The following is a 19,934-nucleotide window of genomic DNA, read 5'->3' as shown; positions in this document are numbered from 1 at the left end:
ATGGATTTGAGATAAGCACAGGAAGAAGAAGGGAATAAAGGATCATGATGACAGAGCTATAAATGGAGCAATGATAGAAGATTGATGTGGAGTATAAACATTGGCATGTATGGTTATGCTGAATTGCCTGTTTCTCTGCTGTATTTTCCACGTAATACAAAAAAAACTAATGTTAGCTGGCTTACGGCCTTCAACAGATTGATCACAGAACATATTGCAAGAGAGTGGTCTGAGCATGTGCCAATCCACTCTCCTGACTGTAAGATGATTGTAAGTAGCTCAGAGAGGAAAAAAAGAACAAATAAAATTATTTTAAACCAATTTGCTAATATCACCTCTTTATTGAAAGAGTACTACCTTCACCTGAGACTGCCTGTAATGATATAATATGACCCCAAAATCATGTGAAAATCTATTTTAATGGCTTCTCGAATGATAAAAAAATGTTTCCCAATATGGTTTCCCAAAAACAACTTTTAGATGATTGGTCAAGGACAGTATAAACACAGGAAGTTTAAATGTAATGTATGACAAAGAGAATAGTGAAAAATTTGACCAGATTGGAAGATACTTGATGGTGGAATCCTATTTTTGGAATTGTCACAAGCAGAAAGACATGTTAAGAATCAGTTGCTACATCTCATTGCTGAATAAGTAAATTGAAAGTTGAGTGGGGACCTTGAGGCATTGTGGATAAAGAAGAAGAAGGTGTCAAGTGCCATAATGTATTTCAGGGTAGTTTAACACTGAAATATAGAATGTGCTTTTCTGCTTTTAAAGTAACAGAGAACATTTGGCACTGCACATCAGGTCAGTCAATGTCTAAGATGTAAAAGGTTGACTAATAGTTCAACTTGATAAGAACAAAAGAGTGAAGGGTCTCATTTGAAGTATTAGTCCGGTTCTGCCATGTACTGCTGTGTAGTGGTTACATTGTCTGTTTCAGATTTCTATCAAATGAAAGAAAACAGAAATTGCTGGAAAATCTCAACAGCTCTGGCAGCATCTGCGGAGAGAAATCAGAGTTAACATTTTGTGTTGAGTGACCCTTTCTCAGAGGAAGGGTCACTCAATCTGAAACATCAACTCTGATTTTTCTCCACAGATTCTGCTAGACCTTCTGAACTTTTCCAGCAATATCTGTTTTTATTTCTGATTTATAACATCTGCAGTTCTTTCAGTTTTATTTTCTAACAAATGAAGTTTGATTCCTGTAATTCTCCATAAGTGCTAGGTTATAATATTATTGATCATCTTAAAAGTCTCATTGAACATAACAGGAATGAAAGGCAATTAGATCATTATATAACTTAAAATAATGTTGATTCATTCCCTGACTTCCCTTGAATCTCTGCCTTGCAATTTGCAAATGAGTATTTTTTCTGCCAGTTTTTCAAAATGTTGGCACAGCCGTTTCTAGTATATTTAAACATGTTATTAAATAAGATTCTTAGTATTTCTACAGCATTTAGGGATGACACAGTTATCAGAATTGCTTTTTAAAAATATTTTAGGATTAAGTTAAAGTGTTTTCCCATAAATGTACCTGTTGAATTCACCTCCAGTGCATGACATAGAGGAATGCTCACGAATACTTTTTTCATCAAATATTTGGTACTCTCAATATTTATATCACAAATTCTTATTAAATGAACTTATGCTCTGTGATATTAATAATGAACATGCTAAACATTGTCTTTTTTTAAAGAGAATCAGACATATTTCTACAAATGCCTTAGCTAAAATGCTGCACAAAATACTTTCAAGCAACAGTGTTAATTTATTCATTATTCATGTCACAAAGCACCATTGCTTTTACTTTCTGGACAAATGATGAAGATTAAGTTATATCTCAGATGAAACAGCCACATTGCTTCATTACATCATAAATTGGTCAGGGACAGGTTTTTCTTGTTAACTCCCAATGTGGGGAAGTTGTGTCCTCCTCTGTGCAAGAAGAAATTGGCATTGATTAAAAATATGTAACATATTAAAATCAACATTTTAATATATTCATATTTAACAATAAATATTAAGTGCCAGACTGGTGGGTGACAGCAAGTAAGAGATGTCGCAGGCATTAGTCAGAGCGGTGGAACATGAGCCTTGGTGGAAGGCATTCCTCCAGACAGCTGAGAATCCTTGAATATTAGTCTGATGTTATTGCCTATACTGCTGATTCTGGGGAAGAGAAAATTCCACCTTAGCACCACCCTCTCAGTCAGGACCTCTAGGATCCTGCCTGCCACATGGGGTGCCAATTTGTCCTTGTCTTCCATGTGTAGGGCAAATACCAGGGCGAGTTGCAGCATGACAGTATATTTCCAAGGCAAAACATGCTCTCAAAGATTACACTGATGTTAAGGGATGCTGGTCTTTCAGCAGTTATTCACTGAGTGGCAAGTTGTTCTGCGGTAAAATGGGGTAGAAACCAGACCTGAGAGACACCATCAGGGCGTGATGGCAATTAGGGATGTTAGTTTGGTAAGACAGGGCGAGACAACCCATTAGGCCTTACAGCACCAAGCTCTCAAAAATTCCATTGAAAATCAGGAGTAGCCAAATAAGTGTAATATTCAGCCCAGGATCTTTGGAAACCTCTACCCTATGGCAAGAGGATGCCCATATTCAAGATACAGATCAATTGAGTTTTGAATACAAAAGACTTAAGGGATAATGTTGATGGTGCAAGAAGGTGATATTGAGGTCCAAGATCAGCCATGAGTGTATGACATGATAGAGCAGGTTTGAAGGGCCGAGTCACCCACTACACATGCTATTTCATGTGTTCTATGCCAAATTTAGTAGGCTTCATAAGATGAAGCAAAGCAGTAATAGTTGGAACCTGATAATATGCAGGTGCCTTTGGTTAAAAAAAGTAAGCCATTCGAATTTGAGCTAATGTTTCCAACTTTAGCTCAGAAATTACACGCATGCACATACTCTGCCTTGTCATACATACACCACACACAGCACTTTTAAATTTCACGATCCTTCAGAAATTACTTCTAGAGCATGAAAGAAATGTTGCATGTCTAAAGAGATTTGAGCTATTATTCCCCACTTACAATCACAAGACTGCTTAAATATATTTTAAAAAATGTTGGTTGCCAGGAAGCCTAACTGTTTCTGCGAATCTCGAACAGTTAAGGATGCATTGGACAAAAATAAAGCAAGCACTCATTCATATAAGCTGTCACAAAAGCATACAGATTTGTGTGAACCAGATTTTGCTTTCACAATAACATTTAGGCTAATAACATTCACTGTTATTTATGTGCAAATGATACAGCAACGTCAGTTAAAGGCAGATGTAATTTTAAACACAAATATTCAACAGGTGCCATCTAATTTGTATTACTGCACCATTAGCTTTGTGAACAACGCATTTCCCTAAATGCTTCGCCATTGAAATGTAAAGAATAGCATTCGATGCAAACTGAACTCACCACTGTAAGTCTTGTCATTTCAATCCAAGTACTCTTTTAACATGTGATGTGTTAATTACCGCCAGTCAACCTTCCTGGCTCAGAAAATTAGCTGTTATATGTGGAATTTCATTCCCTCATATGTATACATTGGAGATTTTTACAAGGTGAAATTTCAATATTTTCTTCTAATCTTTTATTTATTCTATCTTTAAATCATTTAACCTTTCTTGCGTATTCTTGACCTGACTTGAGATTGAATAGACCCACTCTGAAATACAGTTCATTCTCAGTTTTGGCACAGCTAATGTCATAATCCTTCAATCTGATTGATGAAAGTGATACACAGCTGCTTGCCCTGTTCAGTCAGGTCCCTCAGATCATACTCCCAACAATTTACCACACAATAAACTTAAAAACTTAAAGGTGCAAATGGAAATCTATCTAATGGCAAAAGGTATGAAATGACCTGGAAATGCAAAATCTTAAATAGTAAGAAATCATACCTTTACACTTGAAATAATGGAAATTGGAGAGAGGGTGGAAAAGCTCATTCACAAATAGTTTTTTCATATGCTATCTTTGGGACAATTGTCCCTTTGCCTTCAACCCACCACTATTCCCCACAAGCATTGGATTTTGGACTCACTCTATTGATGTATAAATATAAACTTAAAAAGATAAAACAACAAAAGTAATGTTGTGGAATGCTTTGTGTTCACATAGGAATGAAATTGTGCTTGTCAATCATCAAGCATTGTGTAGGAGCAGCTACTGATTCCCGATGTTTTTGAATTGGGAAGACCACCAGCAAAATGGTGCTTTTCCTGGAATCACTCTATTAGCAAACAATTAACAGTCAGTTCCCACCCCTTCCCCGCCCCCCAACCCCCACTTCATAATTCCCGTGGTGGCTCAGTGGTTAGTACTGTTTCATCACAGCGCCAGGGACCCAGGTTCAATTCCAGCCTTGGGTGACTGTCTGTGTGGAGTTTGCACGTTCTTCCTGGGTTTGCTCTGGTTTCCTCCCACAGTCCAAAGATATGCAGGTTAGGGAGATTGGCTATTCTAAATTGGCCATCATGTTAGGTGCATTAATCTTCAGAGGGTTGGGGGGGAATTGTTGGGCCGAAGGGCCTGTTTCCAAACTGTAGGGAATCTAATCTAACACTGCCCTTTGCTATGTCTCTGGGAATTTCTCAAGACTGTTATGTTTCAGAAAGCTTCCTTTTATTTCCAGAGAAATAGAATGTCCTGAATAGGGAGCATGTTGAAATTGTATGGAGCCTTGCCTTGATGCTTGGATGGTGTGATCTGATTGTCAAAGGAAAAGCGGTTAGACCAAAATATATTGAAAACCATAAGAATCAAAAGGAATAAGAACCAGAGTAAACCATGGACTGTCTTGACTGTCCGGCTATTCAATAAGATCATGACTGATCTACTGTAGGCCTCAACTGGTCTTTTGTGCCAAGTTATCATAGCACTCAATTACTGGATTTTGAAAATCTATCAATTTCCTTTTTAAATACTTTGATATTAGCTTCTAAAACTCTCTGGAATAGAGAATTCCAGACAGTCACGGCCCTTAAGGAGAAGAAAATTTTTCACATCTCTGGTTTAAATAAGTGTCCCTTTGGTTTTGTCTTTCTAACCCAAAAGTGACCCATTGATCTGTTTTCTGTATATTAACAAATCTCCATTCCATACTAATAGATTGCCCCCAAATTGGTTCTATCTCGTATAATAACCTTTTGTATGGCACCTTTTTGATTTGAATGTCTTGTGTGAATAACTCAAATGCCAGCTTTCGCATCTTGATACAAAAGAGAGGTGGTTGTTCTATGTGGACACAAACTCAGACTGAGAGATACAGACAAGGACAGAAATAGTTGCTGCTATGCAAAAGAAGAGGAAAAGATTGTTATGTGTGAACCACTGAGCAGAAGGTCATGGACTACTGATTTATTGATTGAAATAATGGGACTTGCTGAGATTTAGGAAGCAACAAGTTGTGGAGCAAGCTTTGTTGATGGACAAATAAAGAAGAACACAAAAAATTGTTTTTGGAAAAGCTAGGCGTAGGAGCACAATTAAAACTTTTTGTGGCTATCAAACAACTTTTCCAATGATAAGGTGAAGGAAAAACAAGTTGAGAAATCTTCAGTAACAGACTTAAGTAGATTGATTGGAAATATCAGTAATTGGAATTCGAGGTTTCAAAGGCTGAACAGTTAAATCAGTGAAATCTTTGTTGTTTTGACATTTGAGTGAGGAAAGCAATTTTTACACAGCAACTAAGTAGTTTTGTTTGGCAGACATTTTTGATACAGTCAAAAATAAAATTACTGACTTATTGCGTGAAACCATTTCAAGAAACCTTCTGCCCATGGATCTTTGGGATTTCCTTAAGTGAAACTAGAAAAGAAGTATTGTTGTTCATTGTCATTCATCTCTACGAAGAAGCCATATCAATAAAGAAAAATTGAACTTTACATTGGAAACAATATTAAGAACAGCAGAATTTGAACAATTTTCACTTTGGTACTATAGCGCTAATTTTTATTGCATCAAAGATTCAACAACTTTAATCAACCAAGAACACAAAACAACATCAAAATATGAGTGGAATATAAGCATTTTAAAATCTAAACAATAACCCTCCAAATGAAACAAATAATCAACAACGGGGAGAAAGTGAGGACTGCAGATTCTGAAGATCAGAGTTGAGAATGTGGTGCTGGAAAAGCACAGCAGGTCAGGCAGCATCCGAGGAGCAGGGGAATTGACATTTCGGGCATAAGCACTTCATCAGGAATGAGGCTTGTGGGCCAGGGAGGCTGAGAGATAAATGGGAAGGGGATGGGTTGGGGGGAAGGTATCTGAGAGTGTGATAGATGGATGAAGGTGAGGGAGAAGGTGATAGGTCAGAGTGGAAAGTGGAGCGGATAGATGGGAAAGGTCAAGAGGGCCATGTCGAGTTGGAGGCTTGGTACTGAGATAATGTGGGAGGAGGGGAAATGAGGAAATCCACATCTATCCAGTGTGGTTGCAGGGTCCCAAGATGGAATATGAGGTGTTCTTCCTCCAGGCATCAGGTGGTAAGGGTTTGGCAATGGAGGAGGCCCAGGATTTGCATGTCCTTGATGGAGTGGGAAGGAGAATTGAAATGTTCAGCCACAGGGTGGTGGGGTTGATGGTGCGGGTGTCCCAGAGATGTTCTCTGAAATGATCCGCAGGTAGGCGTCCTGTCTCCCTGATGTAGAGGAGACTACATCGGATGTAATGGATACAATAGATGACATTGGTGGAGGTACAGGGAAATTTCTGTCGAATGTGGAAGGATCCTTTCGGGCCTTAGACGGAGGTGAGGGGAGTGGTTTTGCACTTCCTGCAGTGGCAGGGGAAGGTGCCGGGAGTGGAGTGTGGACTGCTGGGGGGGCATGGATCTGACAAGGGAGTCACGGAGGGATTAGTCTCTATGGAACGTTGATAGGGTGGGAGGGAAAAATATATCTGGTGGTGGGGTCCGTTGTAGGTGGCAGAAGTGGTGAAGGATGATAAGATGTATGCGGAGGTTGGTGGGGTGGAAAGAGAGGAGCAGGGGGTTCTGTCGTTGCTGCATTGGGAGGGGTGGGGTTCAAGGTCAGAGGTGCGGGAAGTGGAGGAGATGCACTGGAGGGAAAGGGAAATTGCGATCTTGGAAGAAACTTCAAGTACCTGTCAACAATTAGACAATATAACAAAATGCACCTATACCAGTTTTTCCACCAGAAAAATTCAAATTCAATTGAGAAATCAACAAATTAGCAAATGTAGAAAGCACTATTCCCAAGATTTTGAACAGCTTTGGGATTGAACAGCTTTGGGATTGAACAATAAAACAAATGGAGCACAGCTGAGAGCAAACTACTATAAGAACAGTTCATCAGAAAATATAAATAACAAATTGATGAGAAACAACTTGACTTTGACAATGTCCTCTTGCTTTTGATAAATATTTGACTTCAGGCACAAAGAGAACACTGGTGAGATTATGCTTCAATAGCAGATATCAACTCCAAGCAGAGTATGTGGAATAAAAAACTATCTTTGGATGAATAACATCACTTTTTTCTTAGAAAATTAATAATATCACCTGACCTAGATGTTAAACATAGAGAAGATACGATCTAGTTTCCCCACTCATTCCTGCAGTTATATCAATGGAAGTTCCTTCAGTCAGATTGATTAAATCTCTGATATTCCAAAGAAGAAGCAAAATCATCAGTTTTATCTATATTTGGTCACAGACTTACCTGTCCCACTTTCTGACAAAGATGACTCAAATTAAAGACTTGTGCAGAACAAGGAAAGATACAAGGAAAAATTATTGTAAAACTTTTGAGATTGTATAAATGTCAATTAATATATTTGGAAAGGGTTAAAAAACTTGGGAAGGACTGTTGTGTCAAGGTATTAGATCCTGCAATGATGGAATGATCATTACCTAATGTAACTACAAGTTGGAGCTGGTGTGTAATTATCATGTGTAATACTATTTAGTATAAATGCATAATAAATTGTGTTACTTTGAAATCTAGGTCTGAAGACATCCCCTTACTTGGCCTTCTACATTGAGTTATACTGCACAGAAACAAACCCTTCAGTCCAACTCAGCATTGTCGACCAGACAGCCTAATCTAACCTAGTCCCATTTGCCAGTATTTGGCCCATACCTCTCTAAATCCTTGCTGTTTAAATACCCATCCAGATGCCTTTTAAATGTTGTAATTGTACCTGCTTCCATCTATTCTTCTGGAAGAAAGAATCATATCAGTTTGTCTGGAAGCCTAACTCGTTATTGTAGCGTCAAACTACATGTCAAAAGAGCCAAGTTCTCATTCTTATTTTGAAAGACCACAGGGCTTGTTGCCATCATGATGCAGCTCCACTTTTCCTGGTTTTCACTACTCTGAACTTGCACTGAAGCCCTAGGCTCCATCTGGTGGTACATGTTAGTCAGTGCAGGTAGCAGCTACAGTCACAGAGTCATAGATCATGCATCACAGAGACAGACCCATCAGTTCAAACCGCCCATGCCGACTAGATATCCAAAATTAATCTAGTCCCACTTGCCAGCATTTGGTCCATGTCCCTTAAACCCTTCCTATTCATAAACCCATGCAGATGCCTTTTAAATGTTGTGATTGTTCCAGCTTCCACCACTACCTTTGGCAGTTCATTCTATATTTGCACCATCCAATGCGAGAAAATGTTGCCCCTCAGGTTGCATTTAAATCTTCCCTCCCACCTTAAACTTATGCTGTCTAGTTTTGAATTCCCCCACCCTGGGGAAAAGACCTTGATTATACACTCTATCCATGCCCCTCATGATTTTAAAACTTGCATAAGGTCACTCCTCAGTTTCCAACAAACCAGGGAAACCAGCCCCTTCAGACTTCAGTTGCCTCCTACACGCACTAACATCTGCTAATAGATGGAGCCTGATCAATCTAAAACAAAATGAATTTTTTTCTTAACATTTGTATATATTGTAATTTTAATTTTTAAAAAAGTAATAGAATCCTTACAGTGTGGAAACAAGCCATCTGACCTAACAAGGAGAAAGCGAGGACTGCAGATGCTGGAGACCAGAGTTGAACAATGTGGTGCTGGAAAAACACAGCAGGCCAGCTGTGTTTTCCAGCACCACATTTTTCAACTCTGACCTAACATGTCCACACCAACCCTCTGAAGAGTAATCCACCCCCCCCACATTTACTCCTAACCTACACATTCCTGAGCACTATGGACAATTCAGCATGGCCATTTCACCTAACCTGCGTATCTTTGGATTATACAAGGAAATCCACACAGACAGTCAGCAGAGGCTGGAATTGAACCCAGGTCTCTAGTGCTGTAAAACAGCAGTGCTAACCACTAAGCCACCCTGTTACCATACTTAGGGATGTGGCTATTTAGGAATGTAGAGAATTGCAACTGGTATTGTTTATCATTCTTTTTCTGTTGAGAAACGCCCTCAAGTACACAACTCCACAGTATTTCTTTTATATTTACTGATTTGTTTCATTTTGGAATCATTGCAGCTTGGAATGAACACTTATGCATGTGAATGATACTCGCTTTCAAATTCTACATTGGTCTTTCTCGGTGAGAAATGTTCAAGGGAACCCAACTCTAGTTTTAACATTGAAACCTATGATTAACTTAAAGTTACTTCACACAAAAGTGACTTTCCCCCAGCAACACAGCCACAATTGTTGGGATCTTATACAGACTTTTAAAATTCTAACGGATCAGCTGGAGTAAGTGTAGAAAGGCTGTTCCTGATGACTGGGGAGTCCAGAACTAGGCGCCACTGTCTAAAGATTGTGGGGTAGACCATTTAGGATTCAGATGAGAAAAAGATTGTTCACAAAGAGAGTGATGAATCTGTTGAATTCTCTTCCACAGAAAGTGGTTGAGGCAAGACATTGAATGCTTTCAAGAAGGAGTTAGATATGGTTCTAAGGACTAAGGTGATCAAATGGGTATGTGGAGAAAGTGGGCAGAGGGTACTGAGTTCGATAATCATGATCATTTTGAATGGTGGACCAGGCTCAATGGGTTGAATGGCCTATTCCTTTTCTCTGGTTATTAATTATAAGTGGGGGCTTACAGTATTTAAACTTGTGACATTGCTGAGCCTAAGGCAGCACACAAATTTCATGTAGTTCAACAAAACCATTAGTGGACTAAATGTTTTCATAATGTTCACAAGGTAAGGTCCTCAAGTATGTCACTTGATTTTAGTCAAAAATACTAAAAAAGCTTGCAATCACAATCACTTATGCATCCATATGTGTAAATTGATAACATTATCCAATTTTCATGCAAACATTTAACTATAGCAAATCAATATTTATTGAACATAATATTTGATAAACTTAATTGTCACCTTTAAACCCAAGTTTATTGAAGAAGGAACAGAAGCAAATTTTAAGCAATGCCTCTGGATACAGAGATTCTCAGGTGCTTGTGGGAACAACATTGAGCAGTATTTTCTTATGTCTGGTTGGTGTGAGTAATGCTGAGAAAGATGGGAAAATACAATGCGAATGAAAATATTAGGTTTTGACATTGACAATTTCTTTTCTGTATTTTTCCTCAAATCATAATTGGCAACTTCAGATCCTTGGAAATAGGACTATCCTATTTCCATGTATTTGTATCTCATTAAACCCCAAAATATTCATAGAGTCAGAGAGATGTACAGCACAGAAAGAGACCCTACAGTCCAACACATCATAAGTTGACATAAGTAGGGAAGATGTGTTGGGTAGGCTAGAGGTTATTAAGGTGGACAAATCCCCAGGACCGGATGGGATCTATCCCAGGTTGCTGAGGGAGGTGAGACAGGAAATAGCTGGGGCCCTGACAGATATCAGGGTCAAAAAGGCATATGGTATGCTTGCCCTCATCGCACAGGGTATTGAGTATAAGAGCTGACAGGTCATGTTAAAATTGTACAAGACATTGGTTCTGCTGCATTTAAAACACTGTGTACAGTTCTGCTCGCCACATTACCAAAAGGATGTGGACGCTTCGGAGAGGGTGCAGAGAAGGTTTACGAGGAGGCTGCCTGGTATGGAAGGTGCTAGCTATGAAGAGAGGTTGAGCAGGTTAGGTTTGTTTTCATTAGAAAAAAGGAGATTGAGGGGGGACCTGATTGAGGTTTACAAAATCATGAAGGTTCTAAACAGGGTGGATAGAGATAAGCTTTTTCCCCAGGCTGAAGGATTCAATAATGAGAGGTCACGCTTTCAAGGTGAGAGGTGAAAAGTTTAAGGGGGATACACATGGCAAGTACTTCACACAGAGGGTGGTGGATGTCTGGAACGCAATGGCAGCAGAGGTGGTAGAGGCAGACACGATAGATTTGTTTAAGAGGCATCTGGACAGATGCATGAGTAGGTGGGGAGCAGAGGGACACAGATGCTTAGGAATGGGGCGACAGGTTTAGACAGTGGATTTGGATCAGCTCAGGCTTGGAGTCGAAGGGCCTCTTCCTGGGTTGTAAAGTTTCTTTGCTCTTTGTTCTTTGTACATCCATGCCGACCAGATATCCAAACCTAATCTAGTCCTATTTGTCAGCACTTCACCCATATCCCTCTGAACCCTTCCTATTCATATACTCATCCAGATGCCTTTTAGATGGCGTAATTGTACCAGCCTCCACCACCTCCTTTGGCAGCTCATTCCTTACACGCACCATCCTCTGCATGAAAAAGTTGTCCCTTAGGTCCCTTTTAAATTTTCCCCCTCTCACACTAAACCTCTAGTTCTGGATTCCACCATTCTAGGGAAAAGACTTTGTCTATTTAGCCTATCCATACCTCTCATGATTTTATAAAACTCCATAAAATCACTCCTTAGCCTCTGATGCTCCATGGAAAACAGCTCCAGCCTATTCAACTTCTCCCAGTCGATCAAATCCTCCAACCCAGGCAACATCCTTGTAAATCTTTTCTGAACCCCTTCAAGTTTCACAACATCCTTCGGATAGGAGGGAGACCAGAATTGCACACAATATTCCAAAAGTGGCCTCACCAATGTCCTGGACAGCCGTAACATGACCTCCCAACTCCTTTACTCAATGCTCTGACCAATAAAGGAAAGCATACCTAACGTCTTCTTCACTATCCTATCGACCTGCAACTCTACTTCCAAGGAACTATGAACCTGCGCTCCAAGGTCTCTTTGTTCAGCAACACCTCCCAGGATCTTACCATTAAGTGTATAAGTCCTGCCCTGATTTGCCTTTGCAAAATGCAGCACCTCACATTGATCTAAATTAAACTCCATCTGCCACTCCTCAGCCCATTGGCCCATTGTAATCTGAGGTAACCTCCTTTACTCCAATTTTGGCATCATCTGCAAATTTATTAACTATATTTCCCATGTTCACATCCAAATCATTTATATAAATGATGAAAAGTAGTGGACCCAGCACTGATCCTTGTAGCACACCACTAGTCACAGGGCTCTAGTTTGAAAAGCAAACCTTCAACATCACCCTCTGTCTTCTATCTTCAAGCCAGTTCCGTATCCAAATGGCTAGTTCTCCCTGTATTCCATGTGATCTAACCTTGTTAACCAGTCTCCCATGAGGAACCTTGTCGAACGTCAAGTGGCTCATCCAATTCCTGTCCAGGTAGGCTACCAGCAGTCAGTCAGGAATGCAGAGTATGATCCTGCATTCAGAGGGGAGAGAGGAGTTTCTCATATTGTTAAACAAAGGTAAGATTGGAATATGTTGTAAAGTGGATGTGAGAGCAGAAATTAGCAATGCAGGAGTAGCTGGGGCGGTGAATAACTCATCCCCTCCACCTCGACAGTGAGTAAGTAGGAAGCACAGAGGGCAGGATGAGGTGGTGGGAGCCATCGAGTGGACATAATACAACAGTGAGAGTTGTAGTCCAAGAGCCTTGGTGAGACATATCTGCAGTGACAAAGCTCTCGTGAGAGTTGGCCCTGTGAATGTGAGGTTGCTGAAATAAAATGGTGGCACTCACCTCTGTGGCAAGCAGGAGATTAATGACCTTCCTGAACTGCTGGGCATCTCAGAACACAGCTGCGATTTGTGTCCTGGTTGGCTGAGTCTGGGGGCATGTCTCCAAAGGCAGTGGACTGGAAAAAGAATGGCCCTCTTCTTCGCCACCTTGTCCACCAAGACCTCCAGGTCCCTGCATGAGGAATGAGCTTTACCTTTCTCTGGACCATATCTTGAATGTGATAACTTGAGAACCATGGATTGAGGGCCAATACCTGTCTTGCAGTCTATAAGATGGTGTGCAACTGGTCTTTAAATATAGTAACAGGGCACGAACAGCTGAAGCTCGCAGCAGAAGTGACCACGTGATTCCCTGATGAAGGAATCTAGTTGCCTAATTGCTCAGGTGAAGAGAGGATGACTGTGAGAGAAACAGCACTCTGAGCCATGGGAGACTAGGTGCTATGAATCTCACTCAACAAAACACTTTAACCAGAAACAGGAGAAAAACTTGCTCATTGTTTTTGAATCCTAAAAGGCCAATTATGGCTTAAATTATTGGATGCTGAATGTAAATTTGGTTTTTTGCAGTTTTGTAGGATCTTTAAAGTAATATTCTATGTAATTATTTCCCTGCAGGATGAAGGTATCGTGAAAGAAATAGACATTAGCAACCACGTAAAGGAAGGCTTTGAAAAAGCAGATCCCTCTCAGTTTGAATTGCTCAAAGTGCTGGGTCAGGGGTCCTATGGAAAAGTAAGTGAATTACTAGAATTGTTTGATTTATGATGTCCTGCTGCAGGAATCACAAAATGTTAATTTGCAGATTGTTGTGGGAGAACTACACTGGGCAATAATGACTGACTGCTTCACAAGGTGTCTCCAAAGTATAAATGTCCAATAGAATCATTAAGATGGTTAAATTGTCTTACTTGTACTATTACCTAGGACAAAAAAAACTCCCACCGACGTTTCATCAATGGATATATGAAATAAATGGATATTATTATGGTCCTTAACAAATGGTGTAACGATATATTAACAAACCTAAACTACAGGAGAAAATGAGGACTGCAGATGCTGGTGATCAGAGTCGAGAGTGTGGTGCTGGAAAAGCTCAGCAGGTCAGGCAGCATCCGAGGAGCAGGAAAATTAACGTTTCAGGCATAACCCTTCATCAGGAATGAGGCTTGTGGGCCATGGGGCCGTGGGAGGGGGATGTGGTGGAGTGGGGGGAATGTAGCTGGGAAAGCAATAGGTAGATGAAGGTGGGGGAGAAAATGATAGGTTGGAGAGGAGGGTGGAGCGGATAGATGAGAAAGATGATAGACAGGTCAAGAGGGCGGTTGGAGGCTTGGGACTGGGATAGGGGGGGGGGGGGGGGAGGAAATGAGTAAACTGGTTTAATCCACATCAATCCCATGTGGTTGCAGGGTCCCAAGGCAGAAGATGAGGCATTCTTCCTCCAGGCGTCAGGTGTTGATGAGATCATGTTGCTGTTGGTCACAGAGGAATGAAAGCTCCTCAGTTCAGTCTCTCAGACTCAAGTCTTTTATTGAGTTAACAGTTTAATGTGCAGAATCTTGGAATGTTGTCTTTTACTCAGACAGTGAGAAAGAGAAAGACAAAGTGGAAGAGAGAGCATTATTGCTTTGCAAACCTCTCGACAGCTGGAAAGATTATTTTCTTTTCCAGGACAGGGAGAGAGAGAGACTGCTTTTTATTGTTGGCTTCTTGGAGGTCTCTTTTCAACTGCACCACTCCCAGTCTGTGGCAAAACAGAAAATAACAATCGAAAGGCTGTTGCTCACCAACGCTGCAGCCCAATGTTCCTTCCACTGGTTTGTCCAGCAAAAGGAACAAATTCATCTCCTTTTCCAATCTACTTAACTCTTTGTAAACATTGAGAAATACAACACAATTCCACTTTTGACCTTTCAGTTCCAAAAAGACATATGGTAAACTCTCTGCATCCAGACATTGTCAAGTTTTCCTACTGTATAATATTTGCTAACAACGTACAGTAAGCAATTAGGAAGGCAAATTTAATGCAAATTGGATGGACTAGTATGAAAATAGGGAAGTGTTACTGCAGCTCCTTGCAGCTCTTTACAGACGCTTGGCAAGACCAACCCTGGTGTACTATATACATTTTTACATTCAGTTTAAGAAGGATATAATTACAACAGAAGCAGTTAAGAGACAGTCCCTTTGGAATCAATACTGGTATGGAAGTTCTATCTTATGAAAAAACATTAACAGAGTGTGCTTACCCCCTTATATAGTGGTCCCCAAATCTTGTTTTCTGTAGATCAGTTTAAAAAAAAGAGTTCAGCAGGTTACTGATTTACAATTGGCCATTTTGTACAACTACCCTTGACCAATGTTTCAATATGGCTTCAGTTCTAATGAAAAAGTGATTTATTTCAAGTTAATGAACAATGAACACCAAAGAAATTAGGAAATGTGCAAATTGATACTGCCTTGATAAAAGTGGCCAAGCTCTCACTACCCCAAACTCTTTTGTTAAAGCAACAGTCAGCTGATCTGATGGTGACAATGTTTCCATGCACCGCCCGCAACTCACTTATAAGGTTGTCAATTCTAGTTGCCCATACTCCTGGTTGTTTCATTCCATGATCTTCTACTACATGTAAATTATACGTTTCAAATATCATTATGAATCATAAACAAAAGTGTTAAAACCAGTGAAAAGAAACAAGTTAGTTGGGATTGAACACTTGCCTGCTGGTAGGACTGAAAAGGGAGGGGTTCATGAATCCAGTGAGTGATCAGTCTCCACTATAAATATTCCACCAGTCAGTGGGTTAACTGAGGCTCTTGGGCAGACAATTAACGCTCATGTAAAGGTATTATTCTGCCACTAAAATTAAACTGCCAATGGGAGAGGTCCATGCTGAGCAGCCAGCCTGACAGGATTTCAAGTACGGGTTGCTGGGCTTGAGATGGTAATGGGGTGGTGGGGGTTAAACATCCTTAATGTACCTCCTCGGCGGGCACCTCATATCTGATATTCTACCCCATGAGAGGTCGTGGGGAATCTAGAGTCTTGTATAATTCAGCCCTGTCTTTTTAAGTGCTGATTTTCCTTTTGAACTGGTTGCTGGAGCATCCTCACCCCAACCCCACACTCTCCTATCTCTGCTGGGAACTGGCAAGCAAACGCACCACAATTTTCATGTCATGTATAAAACTTGGTGAGCCTCCTAACGGCCACAAGGTTACTACAAACAGTGCTTGGGATGTAGACCTTATTCGGCCATTAATTGCCCTCTTAACGGATTCAACTGATAGGAGGGCATTAGGACTGTCTTCCTAGCCCAAGATGTATTTGGGGCAGTGGCAGGGACCTGTTTGTCACTGTAGTGCCTGATTAAATGCAGCAATCCCGCAACTGAACTCACCATGGTGAAAGACACAAAATTCCATCCATGATGTATAAACTAGCTGTATGTTAGGATCAGGATAGGCCATCAGACCCTTGAAGCTTTTTCCACATTTATGAAGTTTGCAGAGAAACAAATAAGAATTTAATATTTAATATTTACACACAATAATGTTTCAGGCTTGGACTTTTATAAGTTCATAAACTCAAGCCTGATAAGTTCTTTTAGATGTTTCAAAGCTTGCACCAGCTCACAAGAATATCATGGCGGAAAATATTAAAACTTTCGGTGGGGTCCACATAATGACAAGCATAATCTCAGAGGAGGTGTGCGTGGGATTCATATTCAAAGTCATCAAGACCCACAGAAAGGTCATGTCAAGATCGTGAGGCCAGGAAGGCATAGCAATTCGGAATATGAAGCCAAGATTCATATCATTTTTTCACTTTTTCAATGCCATCAAGTGATGAAAATCCAGTCCCAGGTGACAAATCCAAAGAATTTAGCTATCATTACTGCCCAAAATCTGGGCCATTTTTACAATAATAGCAGTCGTGACAGCAACAAATTGCCTTCATCAAATGTCTTTAACTAGAAAGCATTTCAAGTTGCTTGATGAAATTGAAATAAATAAAGGAGGTGATATAAAGGTGAGAAGAGGCCCAATTAAGAGTCGTAAGGAAAAGAATGAAAAGACAGTATCCTTCTCAGTACATTAACGTAATTAGGGATACAAAAGGATCGTATTTTAGTAAGTGAGTGCTTTCCTGAGAAATTGACTATTTTGCAGGTCTGTTATTCTGACAGTAATAATGTGCCCTGCCGCTGACCTGCCTGACACTGTGTGACACAAGAAACCATGTCATGCAGGGTTCCAATTGCCTTCACTTTCAGGCCTCCAGCTTACTATCTGACTTCTGTAGAATGTAAATATGAATCTCTTTTGCTTGCTTGGGCTCTTTTCGAATTGACGATTGCCTAGCCTTGGTTCTGCCATAGTGCAATTTAATTAATCTTAAAGAAAGAATAAATTGAACAAAAGAACTTCAGGCAGGATTCACAGAAGACTGGTTGATCTGAGCGAGTTGATTAAAGTGGTCACAAAACTTTATTAACATATCAGTTCTCAGTAAATTGTCAATAACAGATTACTACTTTGTTAGTGCAGAAGAGGGAGAGTCCAGGATCTGCTTCCCGAATATGTGATTCTTTTACATCATGTTGTTTTCCAGTAAGGCAGTTTTTTTTTTAACCATGTAGTGAATCTTGCTTCCTGATTTCTTGCTGCAGAAGACAACTGTGGGAGGTCCTGGCCATATATGCCAGTGCCTTAGATGAAAGAATAACGACTTATATATTCAATATTACAGATAACGATGATTTGGGAGAGACAAACACAGTGCAGGTGGCGCATGAAAATTCAAAGTTCCATTGATGGAATGCATGGATAAAATTATGATAGATTAGTTCAATGTGGAGGAATATGAGGTGGTCCGTCATGGATCCAAGAAAGGTAAATCAATATTTACCAGTCCCGATGAAGGGTGCCAACCCGAAACATCGATTTTCCTGCTCTTCCGATGCTGCCTGACCTGCTGTGTCTTTCCAGTTCCACATTTTATTGACTCTGACTTCCAGCATCTGCAGTCTTTACGATCTCCAAGCTTCTATTCAGAGCCCACTTCAAAGACAGTTAATTCGTTATTAAGCTGCTAATCAAACTGTAACCTCAGACACCCTTGCTCAGATAAGTAACACTTTCTTCTATTTTCTTCCAAGGTATTTCTTGTTAAGAAAATAAAGGGCTCTGATGCAGGGCAGCTCTATGCTATGAAGGTACTAAAGAAGGCAACACTGAAAGGTAAGTGCGAAAGAGTTGACACATGCTGAGTTATTAATTTTTTAATAAATCCATATGATTAATCAAAGGTGAAATATTCTCTTATTGTGCTTACAACTATGTTGAGCCTGACCAATATTTCCTAAAATTAAGAATGTACTGCTTAATTCTGCTACTTCCAGCTTTCTTCAAAAGGTATTTATATATTGTAACAGATGCACATATAGACAGAAAGACAGTAAAACAGAGTAAAAGGAGGCCAATTTTCTTCTTCAAACAGCAATTTACACCATCGTGGGCTCCATCCAATGCATCTAATTCCCTTACAAAGGTCAGCAATCTTAGTTACAGTTCCTTTAAAAATAAAGTTCAAAAACCTATCCTTGAAACTGTTCTTCGCCATGTTAATTGAGGAAATGTATCAATGAGATTCAATACCCCAAAAGCTCAAAAATAATGGCATTTTATAGGAATTACTGCAATTTTCATTTATTTGGTGCTGCGAACATGGTAAAATAATCCATGGCATTGTACAAAAGCATTATCGGAAAACATTTGATGTCAAACCAGGCAAAGAAAGTTTTAAAACCTGTGGTCAAAATGTCTGCTTTTAAGGAGTAACTTAAATGACAGAGGGATGGAGATCTTAGTGTCTAGACGTCTGTGTGGAATGCCACTAATGTGTGGTGAAAGAAATCAAGAATGTGAAAGAGACCACAATTGGAGCAACAAGAAGCTACCCAGAGGGTTATAGGATCGGAGAAGGTTACAGAGATAGAGTACAGGGAGCCCATGGAGGAGTTTCAACACAAGGATGAAAGATAAAAAATGAGGTTTGCCAGCCTTGAAGCTAATGTTTATCAATAAGCACAGAGGTAAGCAGTGAACAAGACTTGAATGTGACTTGAACAGACGAGCTCAAACTTCTAATGGGTTAGAAAAATGAGGCCAACCAGCGTAGAATGCAGTCGAGTCTCTGGTCTCCACAAGAGACAGGATGAAGCCTGGCTGGAGATGGGGTGTTATCGAGGAGAGAGTAAGAGACCTTAATAATGGAGAAGATGAAGGGTTGAATGCTTAGTTCAGGTTTAAATGAGATGCATAAGGTTGGGAACAGTTTGGTTCACTCTTAAAGACTGACCAAGAATAAGGTTAAAGTCAGTGGTCCTGGCATTAGGTTTGTAGTACAGACCAAAGATAATCACTTCAGCCTTCCCAATATTTATTTCATAGAAATCTCTGCCCATTTAATGCTGGATGTCAGACAAGCACTTAGATAAATCAGAGGCAGCAGAACATCGATTAAGAAAGATAGGCGGGAAACCAAACATTTGTCAACAGATTATTTTGTAGGGCACTGGCAACATTACATAATACATTAAAGTCTTGAACACAGTCTTTCTTCCAATGCCCCCCACCATTAGAATGCATGGTGAAATGCAGTACCTCCCTTATTTGAATACTCCAACCAGTTTTATACTGGATTTAGATTATTTCTGCCACCTGCCTCTTCATGGACTCAGATTACTTCAAGGACCTTTCACCCTGATACATTTGTCACCTATTGAACAGGGATGGGGGAAAGCTTCTTCTTTCAATGAACCTCGCCAGAGACCTCCTTGGTTTAAAAACAAACCAAAACTTATGATGTAGTCATGACAATTAGATAACTGATGTTGCAAACAGGTAAAACAGCTGGAAAACTGCAGGCCTGTGTCATGGAC

The 19,934-nt window shown here is 40.1% G+C and overlaps 1 protein-coding gene across 5 annotated transcripts in view; it reads left to right on the top strand.

The window, feature by feature from the left end:
* The window catches only part of LOC122552908 (ribosomal protein S6 kinase alpha-2), a 438,338-nt gene that overhangs the window by 250,145 nt on the left and 168,259 nt on the right, over positions 1-19,934 (top strand). For all 5 annotated transcript variants that reach the window (XM_043696114.2, XM_043696123.2, XM_087991443.1 and 2 more), the window contains 2 exons: positions 13,603-13,719; positions 18,150-18,231. In XM_043696114.2, the coding sequence (XP_043552049.1) occupies positions 13,603-13,719; positions 18,150-18,231 (199 nt within the window). The remainder of the gene's footprint in view (positions 1-13,602; positions 13,720-18,149; positions 18,232-19,934) is intronic.

Source organism: Chiloscyllium plagiosum, unplaced genomic scaffold, assembly GCF_037043375.1.
Source record: "Chiloscyllium plagiosum isolate Xiang-an unplaced genomic scaffold, Cpla_swu_hap1 HiC_scaffold_10, whole genome shotgun sequence".
NCBI classification, from domain to species: domain Eukaryota; kingdom Metazoa; phylum Chordata; class Chondrichthyes; order Orectolobiformes; family Hemiscylliidae; genus Chiloscyllium; species Chiloscyllium plagiosum.
This window is presented reverse-complemented; position numbering and strand designations above follow the sequence as displayed.